This window comes from Vipera berus, assembly GCF_964194415.1.
Source record: "Vipera berus genome assembly, chromosome: Z".
NCBI classification, from domain to species: Eukaryota; Metazoa; Chordata; class Lepidosauria; order Squamata; family Viperidae; genus Vipera; species Vipera berus.
The window spans coordinates 41,052,166-41,073,984 of NC_138205.1; the positions used below are offsets into that span (position 1 = coordinate 41,052,166).

Sequence of the window (21,819 nt, forward strand, 5' to 3'; positions counted from 1 at the left end):
AGTATGACTAGCAATATTATGGATGTCTGAAAAACAAACTAGGAATAGGCCAAACAAACCTTATTGACTTGATTATATGTATGAAGTGGCTGATCATGATTAAGACATTACTTGTTTTACCAAGCCACAGTAGGTTCACATATAGTACAGATCAAAAAGGCTTAGTATAATGTGTGACTGGAATTGATTGAAATGAAACAGAACTATAAGGATTTTAGTGTTGTTGTTTTTTTAACAAACGATGAACACATGAATTACAGTGTAGCCAAAATGATCTGGTCCACACATCACACTTATCCCAAAGCAAAGAAACTACAACATAATTTTGTGTGATGAGCTGTTAGATCGTATATTTGTATGCAGATGTAACCCAGCTAGAACAGAACAGAATAGAACAGAATAGAATAGAACAGAACACACAAGGAATGCATAAGCTCTCAGAGTAATAATAATCATAATAATGATACCAACAAGAGAAGGTAGTAGAAATGATAAGGATAATAGTAATACAGCCATATTAAATGAGTAAATATACTTAAATTTATGACTGTACTATGGGAATTAGGTGTTCAGCAGTGATGGCATAAGGGAAAAAACTGGTTCTGTGTCTGGTTGTAATGTGGATAATCCCCACATTATTCCTTTTGGAGATGAAAAACTAATTAAATTAATTACAGTAACTTCCCAACTTCATTTATAAATAGTTTTTTCCTCTTTTGCTCTCAAATGAGCAAGTATCACATCAGCTGATTTCCTGAGTACCTTCTCTCCTGTAGCTTAATTCCTCCAATTGATGTTTATGTTGAGCTATTCATAGCACAATCCTATGCAACCACAATTTCAGTCATTGGCAACTAGCCCTAAAGTATTAACACCAAGTACCTGTCTGTCTAAATATACAATGGCTTATATAAGTGAAACAACCGTAACAAAACAGAGTATGTAGCCATCTTCACTAATAAACCAAGTTAAAACTGGAAGACTGTAAACTTGTAAAATGTATAAAATATCAACATTCGAGTCCCTATGTTTGATAAAAATGAAATAAAATATATAATACAGATGTTATTTGAAATCTGTAATCTTAAGATTGTGACTGAAGGTTTCTAGGGTGCTTTTCTCTCTCTTTTCCAGTGTCTAATAGATTCACACACAAAAGAATATAAATTGATTTTACCATTGCAACATTACATAATATTTGAGGACTATCTTCTAGATCTAGAATCTCTAAAATTAATTTCAGGTGGCGTGAATGGTAATTCTGTTTCCATCATTTTATTCTTTGCTTGCTACTGGGTATGTATGTATACTTTCATTTAGTCACAATGCAAAAGAAATCAGATTGTACTTGCTTAATCAGAATAATATTTTTGTTTGCATGGATTTCATTAAATATCCATCACTAATATGCATAAAAAAGATAGCTAAAAATTGGAAGAAATTCCATATGTGAAGAGATCAAGAGGAAGTCCATAACAATTAAAATAATGCAGCTGTGCTGCTCCAGAAATAAGACAAAGGAGTTTGCATGGAACCTAAACATCACTGGAGAAATAGAAAAGTTGATTTTTTCTCAATTTCCAGTTGAATGCAGGGGTGTGTCAACAAATGCTATTGTCTGAACTTTATTATATTTATTATACAGTCAACAAGAGGAGTGTCCAACAGCCTCAGATGTCTTAAGGACTTTGTAAAGCTTCTTTTCTTTGTGATCCTCTCTTTTCTCCCAGCTGAGAACACTCCTTATCTAAATGGCAACCTCAGGGGTTGATGGCATCCTTAACCCTAGTGGGCCGTTTCCTTGGCTACCTCATTAGAAGATGCTTAAATCCTCTTGTTCCTATAATGGGAGGTTTCTACTATAGACCTCCACAATGGAATCAGCCCACCATGTAAGCAACACAAAATCACCCACATCTGTACACTCAAATGTACCCTGGAGCATCTACGACAATTTGTGGAAACAAGCTCCATCAACCCAATAGAACTTGTTTCTGAGTAAGGTCAGTCTGAGTCTGGCTTCCCAACTCCTCCAACCATATTGAAAATAAAACCTAAAATGCTACACATTGCCCTTAAATGCCTTTTTGTGGCATTCACTAGTATAAAAGAAATTGACTTCTCATTTGGGAGATATATATACTAGTAATATCAAATCCTGAGTGCCGCATAACAGAGTGAGCACCTGTTACTTGTCCCAGCTTCTGCCAACCTAGCAGTTCGAAAGCACGTAAAAATGCAAGCAGAAAAATAGGGACCAGTACAGTGGGAACTTAACAGCGTCCCATGCACCTTTGGCATCTAGTCATGCCGGCCACATGACCACAGAGAAGTCCTTGGACAAGCGCTGGCTCTTCGGCTTTGAAACGGAGATGAGCACCAGCCCCTAGAGTTGGAAACGACTAGCACGCATGTGCGGGGGAACCTTTACCTTTACCTTATGTACATTGGAGAGAGAGAGCAGAGATAGGGACCCACTTTTCTGTTACAAGTTGCATTCTCTTGAAGGTAATCTAGTAATGCCAGCGAGTGGGATCACAGCAAAAATATAGCTAGGGATGGTCTTTCTTCCTTCCCTTCAGTAGAGTATGGGGTTAGTAGGATTATCTGCAGTTTGTGGCAAAAAAAGTGAAGATAGGGCCCTAGATGGTGCAATTGAAGCTCTATGGCACACATAAAAATGGGTGTAGATTTGATTTTGATTGACATTTTCCTATAGAAATGCCTGTTGACTGAAAACCAATTAGCTAATGGACTAATCTGATCTTAATGGACTAAACAGAACCCTAACAAACAGTACTAGCCTTGTTTCATGAAACTGTCTTCATTGGATTTTAGATTTTTAATGTAAAATTACTGGGGAAGTATGATCCTGGATGATCAAATCAGATCTTCATTATGGTCATAGACAAGCACAAGGAAGGTAAGTTACACACAATTAAAAGCACAGATGATACATAAAAATTATGAAAAGCTAGAAGATATAAAATATTAAAACAACAAGTATAAGTTATAAAAAGAAGAATAATAGAATCTAAAAGGAGGGTTAGGAGTATTAGTTGGATGTAGGGGTTAATATGAGAAAGATTTTATCTATCCAATTACGGAGTACTCTAGTATGGTGAATTAGATGCTGATTAAATCTAGAGCATGACACAGCTCATTATCCAACAAATTTTAAGCACTGCTGCACAGAACCTGGCAATTTTCTACATTCTAGCAGAGTTGCTATCTAAAGCACAGCAGGGTGGTATGGAATTGCCCTGTGCACTCTGGATAATTATGCAGTAATAATGGTGAGATGAGGATGGTACAAATTTCTCTGTAATACAGAGGTTGGTGAAGAATATGCTCTGCATTTCCAGAGCCATAGGGGCATTGTCTTTCAGGGTATTAGCCTGAAAGGATAGCTGAGGGAAGACGGTACTTTTAACTTTAGTTAAGTATTCCATAGGGGAGACAGAATACCAGTTGGAGGTTGGATTGACTGACAATAAAAAGATCCAATTGGCTCTGTGTCTGCTACATGCTGTTTAATGAGTGCTTTGGCCTGATCTTGTCCCACACTGGATAGAAGATCTGGAGAGAAGCCCAAGAATGAAATTTTAGTTCCTACCACCTATTACCATGTAGACTGAAAATCATCACTCACAATTACAGTAATAGGGGAAGGCCAGGGGAAAAAAAAGGATAGCTCTGAACCAATATAGTATAGCCGGCATCAACTTCTCTCTGCCCTGTGCGGAGAATGTCGATTGGTGGCCCCCAGGGGGAGGTCCTTCTCTGTGGGCGCCCTGGAGCTATGGAATCGGTTGCCGGTTGAGCTCCTGATGGCGCCCGACCTTCGCTCCTTCCGTCGCGATCTGAAGACATTCTTATTTGAACAAGCCGGCCTGGCCTGAAGGGGGATGGGTTGGGTTTTATGTCATTTTTAATATCTGTATTTATTGTTTTTAGCTGGGCATATGTTTAATTTTCTTTTAACTTTTGTATTTTTGCATTTTTTATATATCTGCCCTGTTCACCGCCCTGAGTCCTTCGGGAGAAGGGTGGTATATAAATAAAATTATTATTATTATTATTATTATTATTATTATTATTATTATTATTATTATTATTATTATTATTATTATTATTATTATTATTATTGTTATCCATACTCTAACTACCTCTTTCATAAGCCCTATCTCTAATCTCTGATTCTCCTTGCAGTACTGTTTTCCTGCTCTCAGTATTATTTTAAGGCCAGCAAATATTCTTGAAAGTATTGCTGCGTTGTCTGCATAGAATAGAATAAGACCTGTCTTCCAGAAAGTTTTGGGAAATGTGTTATGGAAATAGACTATCAAAGAGTGGCTATAGAAACTGAGTAAGAGTGGGGCCATATGCAGCCTTGCTTGATGCCTTCCTCAGTTCCAGTGGCACTGGTGAGTTGGCCATGGGGGGGATCCTGGTTGATGAATATTTCCAGTGGACATTTTCTACAATAAATATGCTTCAAATTTTGAAAATGCTCAGGAGAGAACATCAGGCCAGGTTTGGGGAGTTTGTGGGCAGGTCAGGATTGAACTTCCCATGGCCATGTAAGATCCTTCTCAGTGTGGGAAGAGGTATGGCCAATCCTCTCTGTCTTTGCTTTGGGAACACTACAGCATTACCTGTTTGCTTTCCTGAACTCTCTCAAACTCTCTGCCCCAGGGAGCTGATTAGGCTGAGATAATTCTTCTTTAGCAGGCTGCTTGTTTTGTTGTTATTACCTCTGGAGGGAACCTGACTTGAGGGCAAGTTATTTTTAGCACCCAGGCAGCGCCAGCTAAGTTGTTGGCACCAATTCCACTCCTGCCAAAGAGAGATGACAAGTTAGGTCACCAAGTGTCCTCCCCACCCTCTCCAAATGAATGGCTGACATAAAGTTGGAACATTCTTGTTTGACTATTCCAAGGGTACAGTAAACTCTAAAGCCAGAAATGTTGCTAATGATGGGGAAACTTAGAAGATAGGGAAAGATAGGGAAAATAAGCTCACATAATTTTGATGGCTGTAGTGGACTTGGACCAGTTAAAAAGAGGAACTAGCAAATTCTCTTGATTCCAAAGCGCTCTTTGCTTGAGAACCTGGCGTGGGCTTCTATCACTCCATGTTTTCTAGATGTGTTGGATTAGACACGATGGCTAATGAAATTCAACATATCTAAAAGGCATACCGGGGAAGACTGCCTTGAAAAATCTAAAGTAGCTAGTATAAAACTAATTGGACAAATAGGCAGTTTCTGATAATGCCACAGATGTCACATTATGGGATCTCAGTCCTTAATCAGAGCAGTTTATAAACTTACAGCATATTCTGAAACATCTCCTTTCTTAATCCCACTAATAGAGAAGTGCTCTATTAAACTTCCACAATTGGACGCATCCAGCTATGCGTCACCCTATTCAGCAAGGAAAGCTTGCATTATGTACCAGCAGATTCTTTCTTCTCAGATTACTTTCTTCCACTTCCAATTACTTATCTCAATATTCCATTTTTGATGTGATGAAAATGTGTTTTTTATTTTCTTTAAAAAACATCTACTAATACATACCCACAGATTTCCCAATTAGCTGGAAACTACAATGTTGTACCATGCTTAGACAGCCTTTGTTCATTTTCAGAGTTGGCAGGCTTGGAGACAATATACTTTGGCTTGTGAGCAAAGTGTTCCAGAAAAAAGCCATAGCAATTTATTAGGGACCCTTGCCTTATGTGGTTGTATGATTGTAGAGTACAGACTATCCGTTCCTTTTTGATTTATTCAGCCAAAGGACTGGTAGGCAAAAGCAAGTTTGCAAGTGAACTGTACAAAAATATAGTTATACTAGATCACTTAGGAGAGAAGTTTTCTTGATTGTATTAATATGGCCTGGTTTGGGAATGCATTACCTAATTCCTGTAGAAAATTGCATAGTTTATCATATCCATTAAAGTCAGATTGCAGCAGATACAGTTCTATATACTGATGTAGAGGATTAGGAAAGCCCTTCTGGAATGACCTAAATCGTACTGTGGGCTGTAATTTCCTGGATCCTTATTCATTTATATGCATATTTGCAATCATTGATAAGTAGGAAGGTCATAATTTACATTTTATTGGAGACAGTTCTCCACTTAAAGGACTGTCTAGTCTAACTCTGATTTAAACTTTGAGAAACAAAAGATGGAAGAGCAGGTGCTTTGTAGGCAATAGGCTAATCAAGTACACAGTTCCTTGATCACAATCTTCCTTCTATTTTGAGATGTACTGTATTGCCATTTAAGTTATCGTATTTTCTAAATTTGCATGCAGATTAGGAATGCAAATTAAAATAAGCAAGAAAATGGTAAGAGAACACCTATCCACTGCAGATGATTTCAAATCACCACGACCCAAGGTTCTGAAGGAGTTGGCAGATGTGATCTCAGGATGATCAAACCATATTTTTCAAAGATCATGGAGCACCAGAGAACTACCAGATGACTGGAAAAGGGATAATGTAGTTCCCAACTTCAAAAAAGGGAGAAAAAAAACTAATCCAGGGAATACATACCAATCAGCCTGACATCAATATTTAGAAAGATTCTGGAAAAGATAATCAAGCAATAAATCTGCAAACACATAGAGGCAAATAAACAGTCTACCTCTGCCCACAGAGCCAGGAGTTTGATCCTGACCAGCTCAAGCTTAATTCAGCCTTCCATCTTTCTGAGGTCAGTAAAATGAGGACCAGGCATAACCAGAAACCAATATGGGTTTGTCAAAACAGATCATGCCAGACAAATCTTATTGAATTTTTTGACAATGTGACATAGAGAACAAGAGAAATGTTGTGGATATAAATTTCTTGGACTTCAGTAAGGCATTTGATTAAAGCAGACTATAACCTACCACTTGATAAGATAGAAAATGTGGGTTACATAGCATAACCAACCACATTCAATATGTACTCCTTAGTGGAACTGCTTCTACATGGAGGGAAGTATGCAAAGAAATACCCCAAGGCTCTGTCTTTGGCCCAGGGCTCTTCAACATCTTCATCAATGATTTAAACAACGATGAAATTTGCAGATGACACCAAGCTGGCAGGAATAGTTAACACTCCAGAAGGTAGGCTCATGATCCAGAAGAATCTTGACAGACTTGAACACTGATCCCTATCTAACAAAATGAAATTCAACGGTGAGAAAAATAAGGTTCTATATTTAGACAAGAAAAACTAAATGCACAGGTATAGGATAGATGGTATCTGGCTCAATAGTAATAAATGCAAGAGGAATTTTGATAATCACTTATATATGAGCCAGCAGTATGCTGCAGCTGCCAAAAAAGCCCACACAGTCCTAGGTTGCATTAACAGAGGGATAGAATTAAGATCATGTGTAGTGTTAATACCATTTTATAATGGCCCGGTAAGACCACACTTGGAATATTGCATCCAATTTGGGTTGCCACAACATAAAAAAGATGTCGAGATTCTACAAAGAGTGTAGAGAAGAAGAACAAAGATGATTAGGGGACTGGGAGTTAAAACATATGAAGAAAGGTTTCAGGAATTGCATATATTTAGTTTAATAAAAAGAAGGACTAGGGAATGTTCCAGTATCTGAGGGGCTGCCAGAACCTGAAGGCAGGACAAGAAGCAACAGATGGAAACTAATCACGGAGAGAAGCAACCTAGAACTAAGAAGAAATTTCCTGACAGAACAATTAATCAGTGCAACTATTTGCCTCCAGAAGTTGTGGGTGCTCCAACACTGGAAGTTTTTAAGAAGATATAAGACAACCATTTGTCTGAAATGTTATTGGGTTTCCTGCTTAAGGAGTGGGTTGGACTAGAAGACCCCCAAGATCCCTTCCAACTCTGTTATTCTGCATCTATCCTATAAACAAGTATACACAAATGTTAAGCAAATGCCACTTAGGTCTTTGCACAACTTAACTAAGCTAAAACTGATCCAAATATATTTAAGATTAATATAATATGTGAACCCATTCACATTACTCTGCTCAGGAGTTGCATGATACATGTAATCCAATAATTAGTTTGGGATGAAAGAATTCCAGTTCTTTATTCAGATTGTTCAGCACTCTTGCCTGAATAAAGATCTGACACCAAGGAGCACTCATGAGAAAACACTGTGAATGGAAGAATCCAACTTGCATAGAGAAAGCACGTAACTATGACAAAATAGGCCAGTCAGCCTTCAGATCTGTGAGTATATCAGCTTGTTTTAAAATACTGAGTAATTAAAAAGCAAATAAACCAATAGTGCCCCATGAGATCTGGGCAATTGTTTGGCATTTATTTTTATTTGTGTGTCCATGCCACATAAAATAACAACAACAACAACAACAAAACTGTTGTCAGCAGTGGGCAGTAGCTCCCTTTTGCCTTCTTACAGCCTAGAAAAGATAGTCACAAATTGATTTTTTTTCCCCAGAGCATGTATTCAAATAACAATCAGTACCATGTATAAAGACAGTGTAATTAACCTAATCACAACTGAAGCCATGGTTCAGTTTTGAATGCCATGCTGGAACAGTCATAATATGCTTTAGTGTGTCAAGCAAACTAGATCATGGTCTGCATTCATACATAATCTATCTAGTGTTGGATTTACAAACTGCCTGACTACATAACATCATGCTAAACCACAGTTTACTTAATAAATGGATGGTTGAAAAATGTTGAATTGGCTGGATTTGTCTGAGCAAAAAACAAATTACTTATTGGCAAAGAGAAGCTTAATGTGTGAACCTCAGCAGTATCTGCCAGAGATGACTTCCAGTGAGTGCACAGCAAGCTAGATGTCCCTGAAGGAACAGGGATGGCATTATGGCAAAGATCCTAGCCACTGAGATCTCTCCAGAGAAAATAGAAAGCAAAGGAGAGAGGGTGGGAATGCCTCCATGTACTCCAGACAGCTGCTCCTTGCAAGCAGACAACAGGAACTGTGTTTTTTGTGCTCAGCTGGGGAATGGAGCAACTGAAAATTCTATACCCACAATCATAATGGATACAAAGCTTGGCTGAGTCTCATTTTTTAATCACTCTTGGAATCACTTTTTTAAAAACTGTTTTTCAAATATTAAAGATCTCCATAATGGCAAATTTGATGGTATTCTTTGGGTGAGTTTGTTTTCAATCCCTACCACAAGAAATTTTAAGTGCAACTTTAAAGACTTAGCAATTTTGACGACTAAACTATTAAAGGATGATTAGAGTATTGTTTCTGGAAAATTATAAATGGACTAAGAATCTAGATGGATCTGAAATGAGATTTTGAAAATAACTGAATAAATTCTTCCAGTGGGAAAATGGCTTATGTTTGGAATTCGGGGGGGGGGGGGAACATGTTAGGATGGAACTTTGAAGGTTGGTCATGAGAGGGAGCTAAAAGGAAATACAGGTAGTTCTTAACTTACAATCATTTGTTTAGAAGCTGTTCAAAACTACAGTGGCACTAAAAAAGTGGCTGATGGATCTTTGCACTTACAACCATCACAGCATCTCCACAGTCACATAATCAAAATACAGTTGCTTGCCTATCAGCACGTATTTATGACCATTGTAGCATCCTGGAGTCAAGTGATTACCATTCCCAGACAGCTTTCAACAAGCAAATCAATGGGGGAAGACAGATTTGCTTAACAATTACATGATTCATAAAATCAGATATGATTCACTTAACAACTGTCTTGTCAGCAAAGGAAATTCTGCCCTCAGTTGTGGTTGTAAGTCAAGGTTCACTTGCAAAGATTACAATTAAAGAATTAAATAACTTCCCCATTCGTCTTTTTTGAGACGAATGGGGAAGTTATTCTTTTTTCTTTTTTGTAGTTTTATCTCTACAATTGTAATACTTAATAACATTATTTTAATGTAAAAAAATCTGCTAGAGGTGAATCACTGTGAAATGTTTAGGAGACTGAGAAATATTGTTCAAAACTCTGCCCTTATCTCTGAATCTGGTTCAAGCACCAATATTGTTTTATGTCATTAAAATATTTTAATGCTACTTTAATTAAAATATTAGTTTCATATAAATTAAAAGCTGCCAATGGCCAAATCAGTACAGTATATGTACTTAAAATATTCAGGAACACCATTATATCATAACATCTCAGTCAAAGGGGATCTCTATAGTAAAGTAAGGATAGGTTAATTCTATTCTACTCATGCTCATTATTTCACTTGATATAGGGCAGCCTCAAATCATAAAACCCTATTAAATTCACACGTTGCATTATTGTTGGTTAAACAAGCCACAAGTGGCTGAATTCACTCTAGAAAGTAAACCATATATCAATGGTTGGCTTGAAACATCATGCTAAGCACAAACCAAACAATTATGACTTATAGCAGTATGTAAACCCAGCCATCATCTTTATTGTCTCACATTAAAAGTAAAAGTGAAATCTGTACCATGAAATTAATGAGAAGCATATGACTTATATATCAGTCTATAACCTTGGCCTTGGATCCCAAGTAAAGGAAGCTACAGGGGGAAAAAAATCCTCATTCCTTCTCTCTTACCAACATCCCTCCCAATCCTTGCCAAAGGGTCAAGTGGATTGGTGGTGAGTGTCAACTGTGCAGATTCCAGCAAGGATGTTACCAGAGGAAAATATTCAACTCCTCTACAGTAAACATTAGAGACTCCAGGTATGAGTTGAAGCTGTTCCTCCCTCCTCCAGTAATCTTCCTTGCCTCACTTCATTTTGTAAAGGAGATCATCAATGTCCAAGGAGGGTGAAGGGAAGGAAAATACAGCTGTTCCCCAATCTCTTTAATTTATTATATTGTGGGATGTGTGTCCTTGAATTTAATGCTTGGCTTCTTCAGAATCAGATATTTTTTCCTTCTTATTTTCATTACTTACAACATGTTATCTTATCTTGCAGTTACTTTGATATGAATGAGTTGCAATAGCTTAAGCTTCATTCTTTTCTTTCTAATCAAAGCTTGAGTTTTAATCAGTGAGTAGCACAGAGCAAAGTATACCTCAGAAAAAGACAGAGGGCTCATGATACACTCAACCATAAATTGTCCAGCTGTTTTTTAGTAATTTGTGCAATACTGTGTTGGTTCAATTGGTTATATGAACTCAGATGATTAGGTAGGCTAAAAGCATGATTATTCATGATTAATCATATCTTGGCTATATCCTTTAAGTCTTCCAGTGAGTTCAGGTTTATCAGTTCAACATCTGAACTAAGTGAAAATAGATTCTGTATAATACTAAGCCAATTTCTGTAACCAAAATAGGTTAAACAAGCCCCAATGCTCTTCACATAAAGCTGTAAGATGTATTCTACAAACAATGATTGTTCATACAGCACACTAAATGAAAACCAAACAACTCCATAATTAACCCTAGTGAAAGGTAGTATCAAAGGTAATAAAATGTTGTAATGGGTCCTGGTTTGTCTAGAGAGATTATTTTTTTCAACATTTCTCTACTTTTTTTCTTACATATATTAGATTGCAAATGCATGTATGAGGATTATTGGTTTTGTTTATCTCAGCACTTTTGTAAATAAAAGGGGGAAAAATAAAATACACCATTGCAGAAATATCAAGTTAAGTCACAGCAGTTTACCTTTTATCAGTTCATTTGCTTGTGATCTTAACTGCTAATCTTTCTGTTTTCCTAAATAATTCATGTTGCTAAATCTGCATCAAAGGAGATGCTGAAATGGAGAAGATTCCCCCCCCCCCTTTTACATGCCTAATGCCCTTAAGAAGAGAATTCCTTAGTCTGAGAAATCTAAATCCCATCAAGCACCTAGAACTACAACGTTTTGTTTTAATAATAATCTCGGTGGTCCATTAGAAGTATCAGGATGGGTTTTAAAAGCGTTTTCCTGTTGGAGTCACGTCTTGTTTCCTACTCTGAGTGTGTTGGCCTGTCCTAATCGGCTTTAATGCTAAGAGTACATTAGCTTCCTCCCCTGTCGTGGCCCAAAGAAAGGAGAGGAGGGGAAGGGGAACAGGTTTAAACATTTTTCAGAAGCCTTGTCATCTTTTATCAGATCCGCCTGGAGCTTTTATGTCGGGAGCTCTCTTCCCTTACTGTACATTAGCAGCTGCATTCCAGAAAGTTGGGTCAATTCCCTTCGCACCTTCCGCCAGCCCTGAGCGGCTTCCAAGGTTCATCAGCCGTGCCTCGCTTTTCCCTCGCGACTAGCCAGCCTGTTTTCCTAATTCCTAGCACAAGCGTTTCTTACTTCACAGGGAGCAAATGACTCCAAGTGTCGGCAAACAATTACCACATTCGAACCAGACTTTTTTTTTTAAAAAAAAATAATCTACAGGGATGGTGCAATCGTATGGAATTCAGCCATCATTTCCACTGAGATCGATCGATCGATCTGAACTCACAAGGGTGTGGAAGACTGTAGTCTTAACTTGTAAAGCCCACGTCCAAGAAGGCATGTGTTCACAATGTTTTCAAAATATGGCAACCAGGTGGGTAAAATACAGAATTTGTTGCAATCGAATCATAGGTTTGAGCGAGCGGGAATCCGTAATTTAAAAACTAAGGTGTCAGTTAATTTTTGCTTGGCCTCTGGACCTTTTTAAACATACTTTAATAGAACAAGAGTAGGGAGTAAATTTTAATTACCTCGAATTCCACGGAGACCTAAAGGTTGTCTCTAATAGTTCCCAAAGTAATAAGGAGGCTAGTTATAGTTAGTTCTCCGCTGCTCTGGACGAGAACCTTTCACTCCTAAGAATGAACAGTCGAACTGAATTCCAGAAAGAAAAAAAAAACACTTTTTAAATCTTCCTTTTCGGCCAATTTGAATATGAGTAAAATTCAGATATTGGATTGTCCATTTTTCCCTGCCTTTCACATTTAAATAAATCTGTCATTTGTTTTATATAACTTTTAACATCCTGCCTGTTATTTATACTAATTTTAATTTGTTTTATTTATCCTATATTTGCTTTATATGTGGTATAAACTGCATCAGAAATGTTTATCCAAAGGTGTTGTTAACAGTATCTGTGAGATGGACTGTTTTAAATTTGTCTCTAATGCCCCAAAGGAAAATTGAGGTAAATTTTATTTCCTGAATTGTGATGGAAGCAGGGGAATAGAAATTAACCAAAATTTATCCAATTGTGCCTTAATTCGAGAACATACCTGACTCTTAACACTGTTTGAGGGCATCCAAGATTTTAATTTAAAAACTTCTAATCACAAGCTTAAATTGAATGATTAAAAAAATCTGAAATTAAAAATGCACATCTTGAGAACAAACATCCATGGACATTAAGCAGTCCTGTAACTACTCCTTTATAAAAACCAAGCCATATGTAAATGCTAACGAGGAAATCCATTTCATGAGAAAAACCTTTGTGGAAGAGGAAGCCAAATAGAAATGTCATATTTGAATTCAGAGTGTTTCATTTTATGTACAGAGAAGATAATTGATTAATTATCCAGCAGTGCTCTTCCTTCAAAGCTTATGAGGACATCATTTAAGAAACTTTATGTAAATGAGTTACATGTAGATAAATAATAAGCAGTCTTAAACATTTTATGCTGTACTATTCATGTAAACATGTAGATTTCCATCATAGGAAATGTTAGAAACATGGTAATTATTAATATATACAGTATTGGCAATTTCTAAGATTTTAGCTAGCCTGATGGAAAATTTCAGAAATGTCTGTTTAAAAAACAAAGGAAGAGAGATATCCATTCATTACATAGTAGATATCTTTCCCAGGGAAACCATGGAGGATAATGTTATAAATGCTGTTGTAATTTATTGATTCCAGAATTTTGCCAAATGTCTTACTTTGTCTCTTGAAATCTTACAGACGAATTTCCAACTGATTTCATTTATTATGTTCACTTAAATGGGATAAATTTTCAAATATGAAAAGGCTAAAAGAGGACAAAGGTTACAAAAAAGAGGAGAGTTTAATTTGCTTAATAGGTGAGATGGAATAATATCTTTGAGAATGTGCAAATGCTTTTCTCCTTGCCTTTGAAAAACCTCTACATTTTCCACACAATCATTGGACAGATGTCAAATGGATTATTTTACTTATCCAAGCCTTTCTTTAAAGTGAGACCAGAAAATGCCATGGAGTTGCATCTAATACAGTATTTCTCAACCTATTTCTAAGTATTGAATTACAGCACTGATTATCAATATTCAGAAGGGATAATGCCTTGTGGGCTGAGAATGATGGATATTGTAATTCGGCATATATAGAGGGAGTCATCTCGAGAAAGGACACTCTAACGGTCAGTTTCTGTAGACTGGCGAGTTGATCAGGTTGTCTGATCTTTAGCTATGGTGAATGTTCTACTGCCATGATTCAGCTCAAGAGTATGAGCTTTGTCCCATTTAATCATCTCTGCACTTTCTTCCTTGACAGATCTAATTTCCAAATTCATTTGCACCATCTGGAATTTAAATGTTACTGATGCTGATTTTGGATATGCATAGATGTAATTATGGCTCATCTCACTGGTTAGACTCAATTGCTGTTTACCCATTGGCTGGCAGCCAACCTGCCAATGGGCTTTTGGCAATATCAGTTGTCAATATCTGAAGCCAGCAGGCAAAATGTTAAAGATGAAATTCAGCTGTTAAAGTAGTGTTGCCTTCCCAACCACCAAGATGGCATTGTGTCACATTTGACAGGCAGGGAAAGTCTGATTTCAGTGGAAGGATGTAAGTACTAGAATTAGTTCAGAAATAGTGATTAATATGACATGATACCATTCATATAACTTTCCAGGACCAAATCAAACAAACTACATTGTAGTTTCTTGTAATGGCTTAGTAGATCCAAACTGTGTACTTTCTCCTATCACTAGGAAGCTGCTCATGTGTTCTTACTGCAATCCATTTTTTCCCCCTCCAGATGCCAATGAAGTTAAAAAATAATTCCCAAGCCCTCCACAATTCCTATGGCATTCCTGTATTTTGGGTGACCTTACCTCCTGGGTTTCAAGGATGCTTTCTAAAGAAGACCAAGTGTTGCATTATAAACTGAGGAATGTTCAGTAGAATTGTGTAGGTGGTCCAGGGCATTCTGTTATTCTTCTCCATTCAACCCCTGGTTATATTAGTCCTGGACTACATCACTTTGAAGAGGCAAATCCATCTCCAGGTCCATCAGAGCTCTAGAAAGAAAGCAGCCCTCTGCAGGGACCAGAACCCAGGCTGAAAAGATTATTGCACTTTCTGTGGTTTGTACACATATTGTAGCATTCTCAGAAGCTTTTCAAACTGTATAAAATTCAGTGAAAGAAACATATATATATATATGTATATATATGTATGTATGTATATATATGTATATATATATATATATATATATATATATATATATATATATATATATATATATATATATATATATATATATATATATATAGTTCCAAAGCGTGATTTACAAAGGAAAAAAAATCACAATCATTGTATTTGATACAATTCTAAATTTCGACTTTTCCCATTTCTTGCCCCCTTTTTTAATCAAATAAGAATGCTACCACCTATCCTAATGATGAGGCTCCTCTCCCTATTTTCTTGAATTATAAGTTTGATTTCTATAAGGTATGAGCTTGATTGTACAAAAAGCAAACAATGTAAAGATCATTCTGTTGAAAACCAGAGAGGTTTTGGAGAAACTAGCATCTGAATTCAACTATACAGTAGATGCCTCTCTTTTTCATTTTTTTAAAAGCAAAGATAGAAGGGATGTGATTTAAAGGTCAGCCAGAGGTGAATGTTTTTTAGATTTCCAAGAGTGGTCCTGGCAGATTGAATATCATATTGGAGAAGTGCTTTTCCACAAGTGTGAATATTAGTAAGCTGGGGTCAAATATAGAAATCTAAGCCAGTATAGCTTTTCCACTTGTATCTTAATTTTTGTGGACACAATTTAAATCCTATATATGGCAGCACTTTTAGTCTTGGATCTAAGAATTGACCCAAAAAATGCTTTTCAAGAGGCAATTGAACTTCCTTTGTTTTCTCCTTGATGATATTTCACTTCTCATCCAAGAAGCTTCTTCAGTTCTTCAGTTTCTTGGACGAAAAGCAAAATGTCTTCAAGGGAAAAACAAAGGAAGTCCAGTTGTATTTTGAAAAGAACCTTTGGGACAACCATGACCTGAGAATCTCCATAGATATTTAAGAATTTACTTCTATGCTGGCCATTGTCTTCTCATATGCCCAGGAAAAACATATCATACCTAATATCTGCTTGGGTCAAATGCAGCCAGCTCACCCTTATCCAATTATCCAGTTCTTCTAATATGTGACTATATAACAGTGTACACAGCTGTCATGACAACCTGAGATGATGAGCTACAGAGTGCTGGAGAAAAATACATATTCTCTTGTCTGAGGATCACATTTTTTTGTCTGGTTTTATACATTTGTGCTCTCCAGTTGGCTAAATTTAATAGTGCTACAGTATTACTATACAGAACTTCATTTTTTTGCCTCCTTCTCCCCCCCCCCAAAGTTCCAGGCAATTTGAAACTATGCAACTTGCCTTTTTCACACTTTTGAATATATTCATTTTTGATTCCCAGCATTAGGTCCCTAACTAGCTTCCTCATTGTCTTCTGCACCTTGGATTTCAGATCTACGGCTCAATCAGATTGGATAGATACTGACTCAAGATAAGTCTAGACGTCTAGGTGATCAAAATTACTTTCTCTGGATAGACTGTTTAGTATGAAGAATTCTAAATCTTGTTTTTTAAAATGCTGAATTATTTTGTAATCCAGAAGTAAATTATGACTTTTCCATTTTTTATATGTGAAAGTTGATTGCTGCCCCACATTTTCTGACTGACAATTTCTCCTCCCACTATACATTAATAAAACCAATACATTGATATTTTTAGGCACTTGGACTTATTCGTGCAAAATAGATGCATGGTTATTGATCTATTAATTTTTATGATTGTATGTTAAATGATTATTTACTGACTATCTTTTTAGCCTGGAATTATCCTGAAGAGGAACTGAGCATTTGCGAGAAACTTGAATAAATTCAGATCTTTCCCAATTCACCTGCTGAATAATGTAAGATATAGGAACATAAACTTTCACATCAAGTGAAAATAATCACTTGAATTTGAAGGGAACTGAATGACTAGAAGTTAGAAATCATGCAACAGAATAAAGTGTGAGGATTGCTGTGAAATGCATATACTGACTTACAGCTCATTATCAATTATGCTTTCATTTGTTCATTTCTGAGCCTTGTTTTTAATGTAATTATTACAGCGTTTGCTCTATACAGTACTGGAAAATACAAGCGAAAAGCACAGCTCAGTTGTTGTGACGCTTTACATATATTCTATAGATAATTTTCATTATCCTAAAATATGCGTATGTGCATACTGTTGTTGAATTATGTATGTCTGTATTTTAAAATCCACAGGCTTAATCCTTTTTCTTTGAGACAAAAGATATCTACTGGAAGAATAGATTTTCGTTAAAGGGAAAAATTAAGCAGACTGGAAGAAAATAGATCTCTTGTAGTGCTTCTGTCTACATTAAGAAGGATGATTGGAAGAGCAAAATTTTACCAAAATATCAAGATTTCTCTTTATAACTTGAAATTCTTAACTTTAAATAAGCAATACAACCAGTTTCTGTTTACCAAACCAAATTCTCTGAATCAACTCTTTTTGATGGTTCTACTTGTAATAAAACATTTGATTCTTAATAGTTTACAGGTTCTTTAATAGGAAGTTTGTTTCATCAAACCTGGGGCTAAAAGAGATCTGATTAATCTAAATTCTGACAGGAGAACCTTTTTGACCCTGAAGATATATTCTGGTTGTGCTTTGCATATATGAGTCATATCCATTTGGCAAGGAAAATACAAGTATTTTTTGATGTTGCTGTGATTTAATTTTTCTCAGTCGTTTTCATATAATCAAACAAAACAAGGTTAAAAATGTTGCTAGATGTACTGAATGTTTATTCTTTATTCTTTATAGTAGGCATCTGAATCAGAATTTTACAACACAACTTATTTTTCAAAACTAAACAATTTTTAATTTATATTCATAGCCCACTTTTGATAATATTTAAAAATAAATTAAGGAAAAATTTACATAAAAGGAAAGCTTAGAAAGTGATAGTGGAGGGCCATATTTAAATTAACTTCATATTGAAGCTGTTGATGTTTAACACATTTTAGTATAAGGAGATATTTTAATTAAGTAAAAGGAAAAATTGACATTAGATTATTAAATGCTTAAGTATTTCTAATAACCTGAATTTTGATTTTGCTGAAAAAAAAATCCCAGATCACACCATGTCCCAATACAGGGGAATGAATATTTGGCAAAATAATTTTTAGCTTTTATCTTCTTGGTTTGATTAATTGGAGTCAAGATTTTTATGAAGCAAGCAGGAAATTAAAATGTCAAATTGTTGTCATTCCAAAAAAATTGAAGTTAAAACTTAGATCTTGGTTGTTTTCTTGATATTTTTTCTGCAGATTTGGCATCATTAAGCAAATAAATTTAAAGTGAAAGAGCACATCTGAGGAATCATTTTACATAGCACTGTTAATAAACATTTGTGATCTGCAGGCAAATTCCTAATAACAGTGAACCTTGATGGTAGTTTTATGTTTCTATTCCTTTCGTTGATTTTCTTTACAATTCCTGCTGCTTATAAATTATATTCCAATATATTATTCTGATGCCACAAATGATTGAGGCAGAACCAATGCTTTTCAAGCTAAAGGAAAAAGTCTATTAATATCACCCTTCCAAAATGAAAAAGGCATGTAGGAACTTTGCACAAATTCTGAAAAAGCGAAATGATGAGAAACATGAATCAAGGTGAAGAGAGAGAATGCAAATAAACTAAAGTAGGGAAAAAGGAGTAAGCTGCCAAAAAGTTTGAGATGAGGAGAAAAGAAATCTTACCACCAAATAGGGTAACCGGCTAGGACCTTTGTATCACCGAAGAAAAAAACTAAAGTTAATCCAAGCAGGTGGTAATCCATTAGTCCAGGCTTGGTGCTGAGGAGAAGAGCACTCTCCACAAAGTTTGCAGAAAAACATTTAAGGACCCAAAAAAAAATCAAAACAAAACAATCCCACCTAGAAAAAAAAAAACAGGTCTTTCTACCCCCCCCTCCCCCCTCACATATACACACACCCACAAAGCCAAGAAATATTCCTGAAGTGAAAAATGATTTTATGCTGGTCAGAAATGCATCTCGCTGAACCTTTTCCCCCACCCACCCCTGACAAACTACCAAACCGTCTATTAAAATGTGCTGTGCTTTGGAGATGTCAGGAAGCATCCAATCAGATTGCACAGCTTAAGGTGAGGGATGAGCCTATAGTTCAAGGCTGTCAGTCATCCCAACCTTTTTACACACACACACACACACACACACACACACACACAGCAATGTAGTGCTTGTTACAGAGAGTAATAGGCAAATCTTGAAAGAGAGTTTTATAGTGTATTCCTTTTGTGTTTTTCCCCCTATTTTTTTTTTACTCTCCATGAGATGTAGAGTTTATGGCCATGACATGATTAAGCTTGGAAGGTAAGGTGGGAATGGGGAATCTCTTGAATTTCATTGGTACACCTCCCAGGGCTCCTTATGTTTTTGTCTGCCAGTTGGATGGCAAGTGCAAAATGTGAATTTGCAGCCATTTTTAAGTATATGCTTTTTGATGTTAAAGAGCTAATATATGAATTGCACTATATTTCCTACCTTACATCATGGTCTCAGTTCACAACAAGACCTGTTTTTTAAAACATTTTTCTTAAATCCTTCAGATATTTATAGGCTGAGATGCAACAAGCTGGATCAAGAGAGATTAATTTACCCTCACAAGAAGAAACCACTTTCTGAATAATAATTTGTTTCCCATGAAATGTCAAAATGTATGCTTGTTTGTATGCTACGTGATTGTTGGGTCCTTTGACAGTATTTAATAAAACTTTTTACTCATTCTTTCATTCACATATTTAATGGAGGGAGCCGCATGATAAAATTTATTCTAAACATGAACTATTGACTATATTAATATGCTTTTGGTAAGAGAAATTTCAAAACATATTAGCAAAATATTAGGAAAAACATATTTACGTCAAAAGGTTCTTCTGGTTGTCCTGATTCTAGTGCTATTTGCATACCATAATATTGTTAAAAGAGAAGGAAAAGAGCAATTTTTACCTACATATTTTGGCCAATGCAGGATTAAGATTTCAATTATGTACATTGGACAAACCCAGGAGAAATCGTTGATGAACTTAAAAGATTTTATATGTTCTATAAGAATATGTGCAAGAATAATGTAGAAAAGATAAGGAGAATGATCATCGCACCACCTCGCTGTATATAGGTAAAGGTAAAGGTTCCCCCGCACGTGCGTGCTAGTCGTTTCCGACTCTAGGGGCTGGTGCCCACCCCCGTTTCAAAGCCGAAGAGCCAGTACTTGTCCAAGGATGTCTCCGTGGTCAAGTGGCCGCCATGACTAGACACCAAAGGCTCATGGAACGCTGTTACCTTCCCACCGTAGTGGTCCCTATTTTTCTACTTGCATTTTTATGTGCTTTTGAACTGCTAGGTTGGCAGAAGCTGGGACAAGTAACAGGCGCTCACTCTGTTACGCAGCACTCAGGATTCGACCCGCCAAACTGCCAACCTTCTGATCGACAGGCTCAGTCTCTTAACCCACTGAGCCACCGCGTCCCTCTGCTGTATATAGGAAGCTGATTATATCCTGAATATTAAATAATATGAACAAGCAGAGAAAGATTCTTCTTCCTTGGACCCCTACTTCCTCCTGAATAATCTGTAGAACGGCAAGTGAATCATAGTATTTGAAATCAAAGAAATATATTTCCTGGCTGTTAATATCAGTAAACGGAATGCAGTCAATGAGGCAATATTGTGGCTTATGAGAAATAGTTCAGTATGTCACACTCATAAGTGACAGTGACAATCTGGAGTCCTGGTTCTGTCAGCTTCGGTGGATAGCATGAATGTCTTCTCTGTCACTGCATTTCAATTATGGATTCCCTGAAGAAGCCTACCTGGCCCCATCTCTGCATGTTTGGTTTCAAGCATGTAGCCTAAAGCCTGCCTGCCTCTAGAAAAGGATAGGAGATGCTTTGGATGTGATTGTTCTTTCATGGTTCTACTGAAGGACTTTCAGACAATTCATGTATTTAGAAATAGGCATATTTCTTTTTTCATTTCTGTTTTTAATTGCTTTGAGAAAACAAGGCAGAAATGGTTTAAGTAAATAATTAAACAGATTCAGTTGAAAAACATATATATATATATATTTTAGCTGTAAGACAGTGAAGGTGCATAACCAGTAAAATTGCCTTGGGAGGAGTTGGATTCCATTCTCAACCAAAACTATTCTCCATCACCACTTATTTGTATGTTTGGATAAAGTATGACCACTTTTCCTGCAGTTTCAGACTCAGCATATTTTTCCAAGAGCCAATTTTGTACAAAGTTTAAGATGCTGTATTAGCATCAAGGAGATTTGGCTCCAAATTCTCTATTAGCCACAGAAGCTCCCTTGGCTATGCTGGCTCAGGAATTCTGGGAGTTGAAGTCCACGAGTCATAAAAGAGCCAAGGTTGCCTACCCCTGCCTAGGGGACTTTGGACCAGTCCTTCTTTCTCAGCCTGACATAATTTGCAGGGTTGTTGTGGGGAAACAAAGAAAGAGGGAATGTTTAAAGCTAATGAATAATTGAATATATAAGTAAACAAGCTTGTTATACAAGCAATTTTCTGCATTCAAAC

The 21,819-nt window shown here is 36.4% G+C and overlaps 1 protein-coding gene across 1 annotated transcript in view; it reads right to left on the bottom strand.

Annotated features, from left to right (window-relative positions):
• Positions 1-19,411, bottom strand: part of WNT3 (Wnt family member 3) — a gene marked incomplete at its 3' end in the record, with an annotated part of 33,680 nt that extends 14,269 nt beyond the window's left edge. The window contains exon 1 of the mRNA XM_081346336.1: positions 18,957-19,411. Coding sequence (XP_081202462.1) covers positions 18,957-19,339 — 383 coding nt within the window. The 5' untranslated portion in view covers positions 19,340-19,411. The remainder of the gene's footprint in view (positions 1-18,956) is intronic.
• Positions 19,412-21,819: the final 2,408 nt, after the last annotated feature.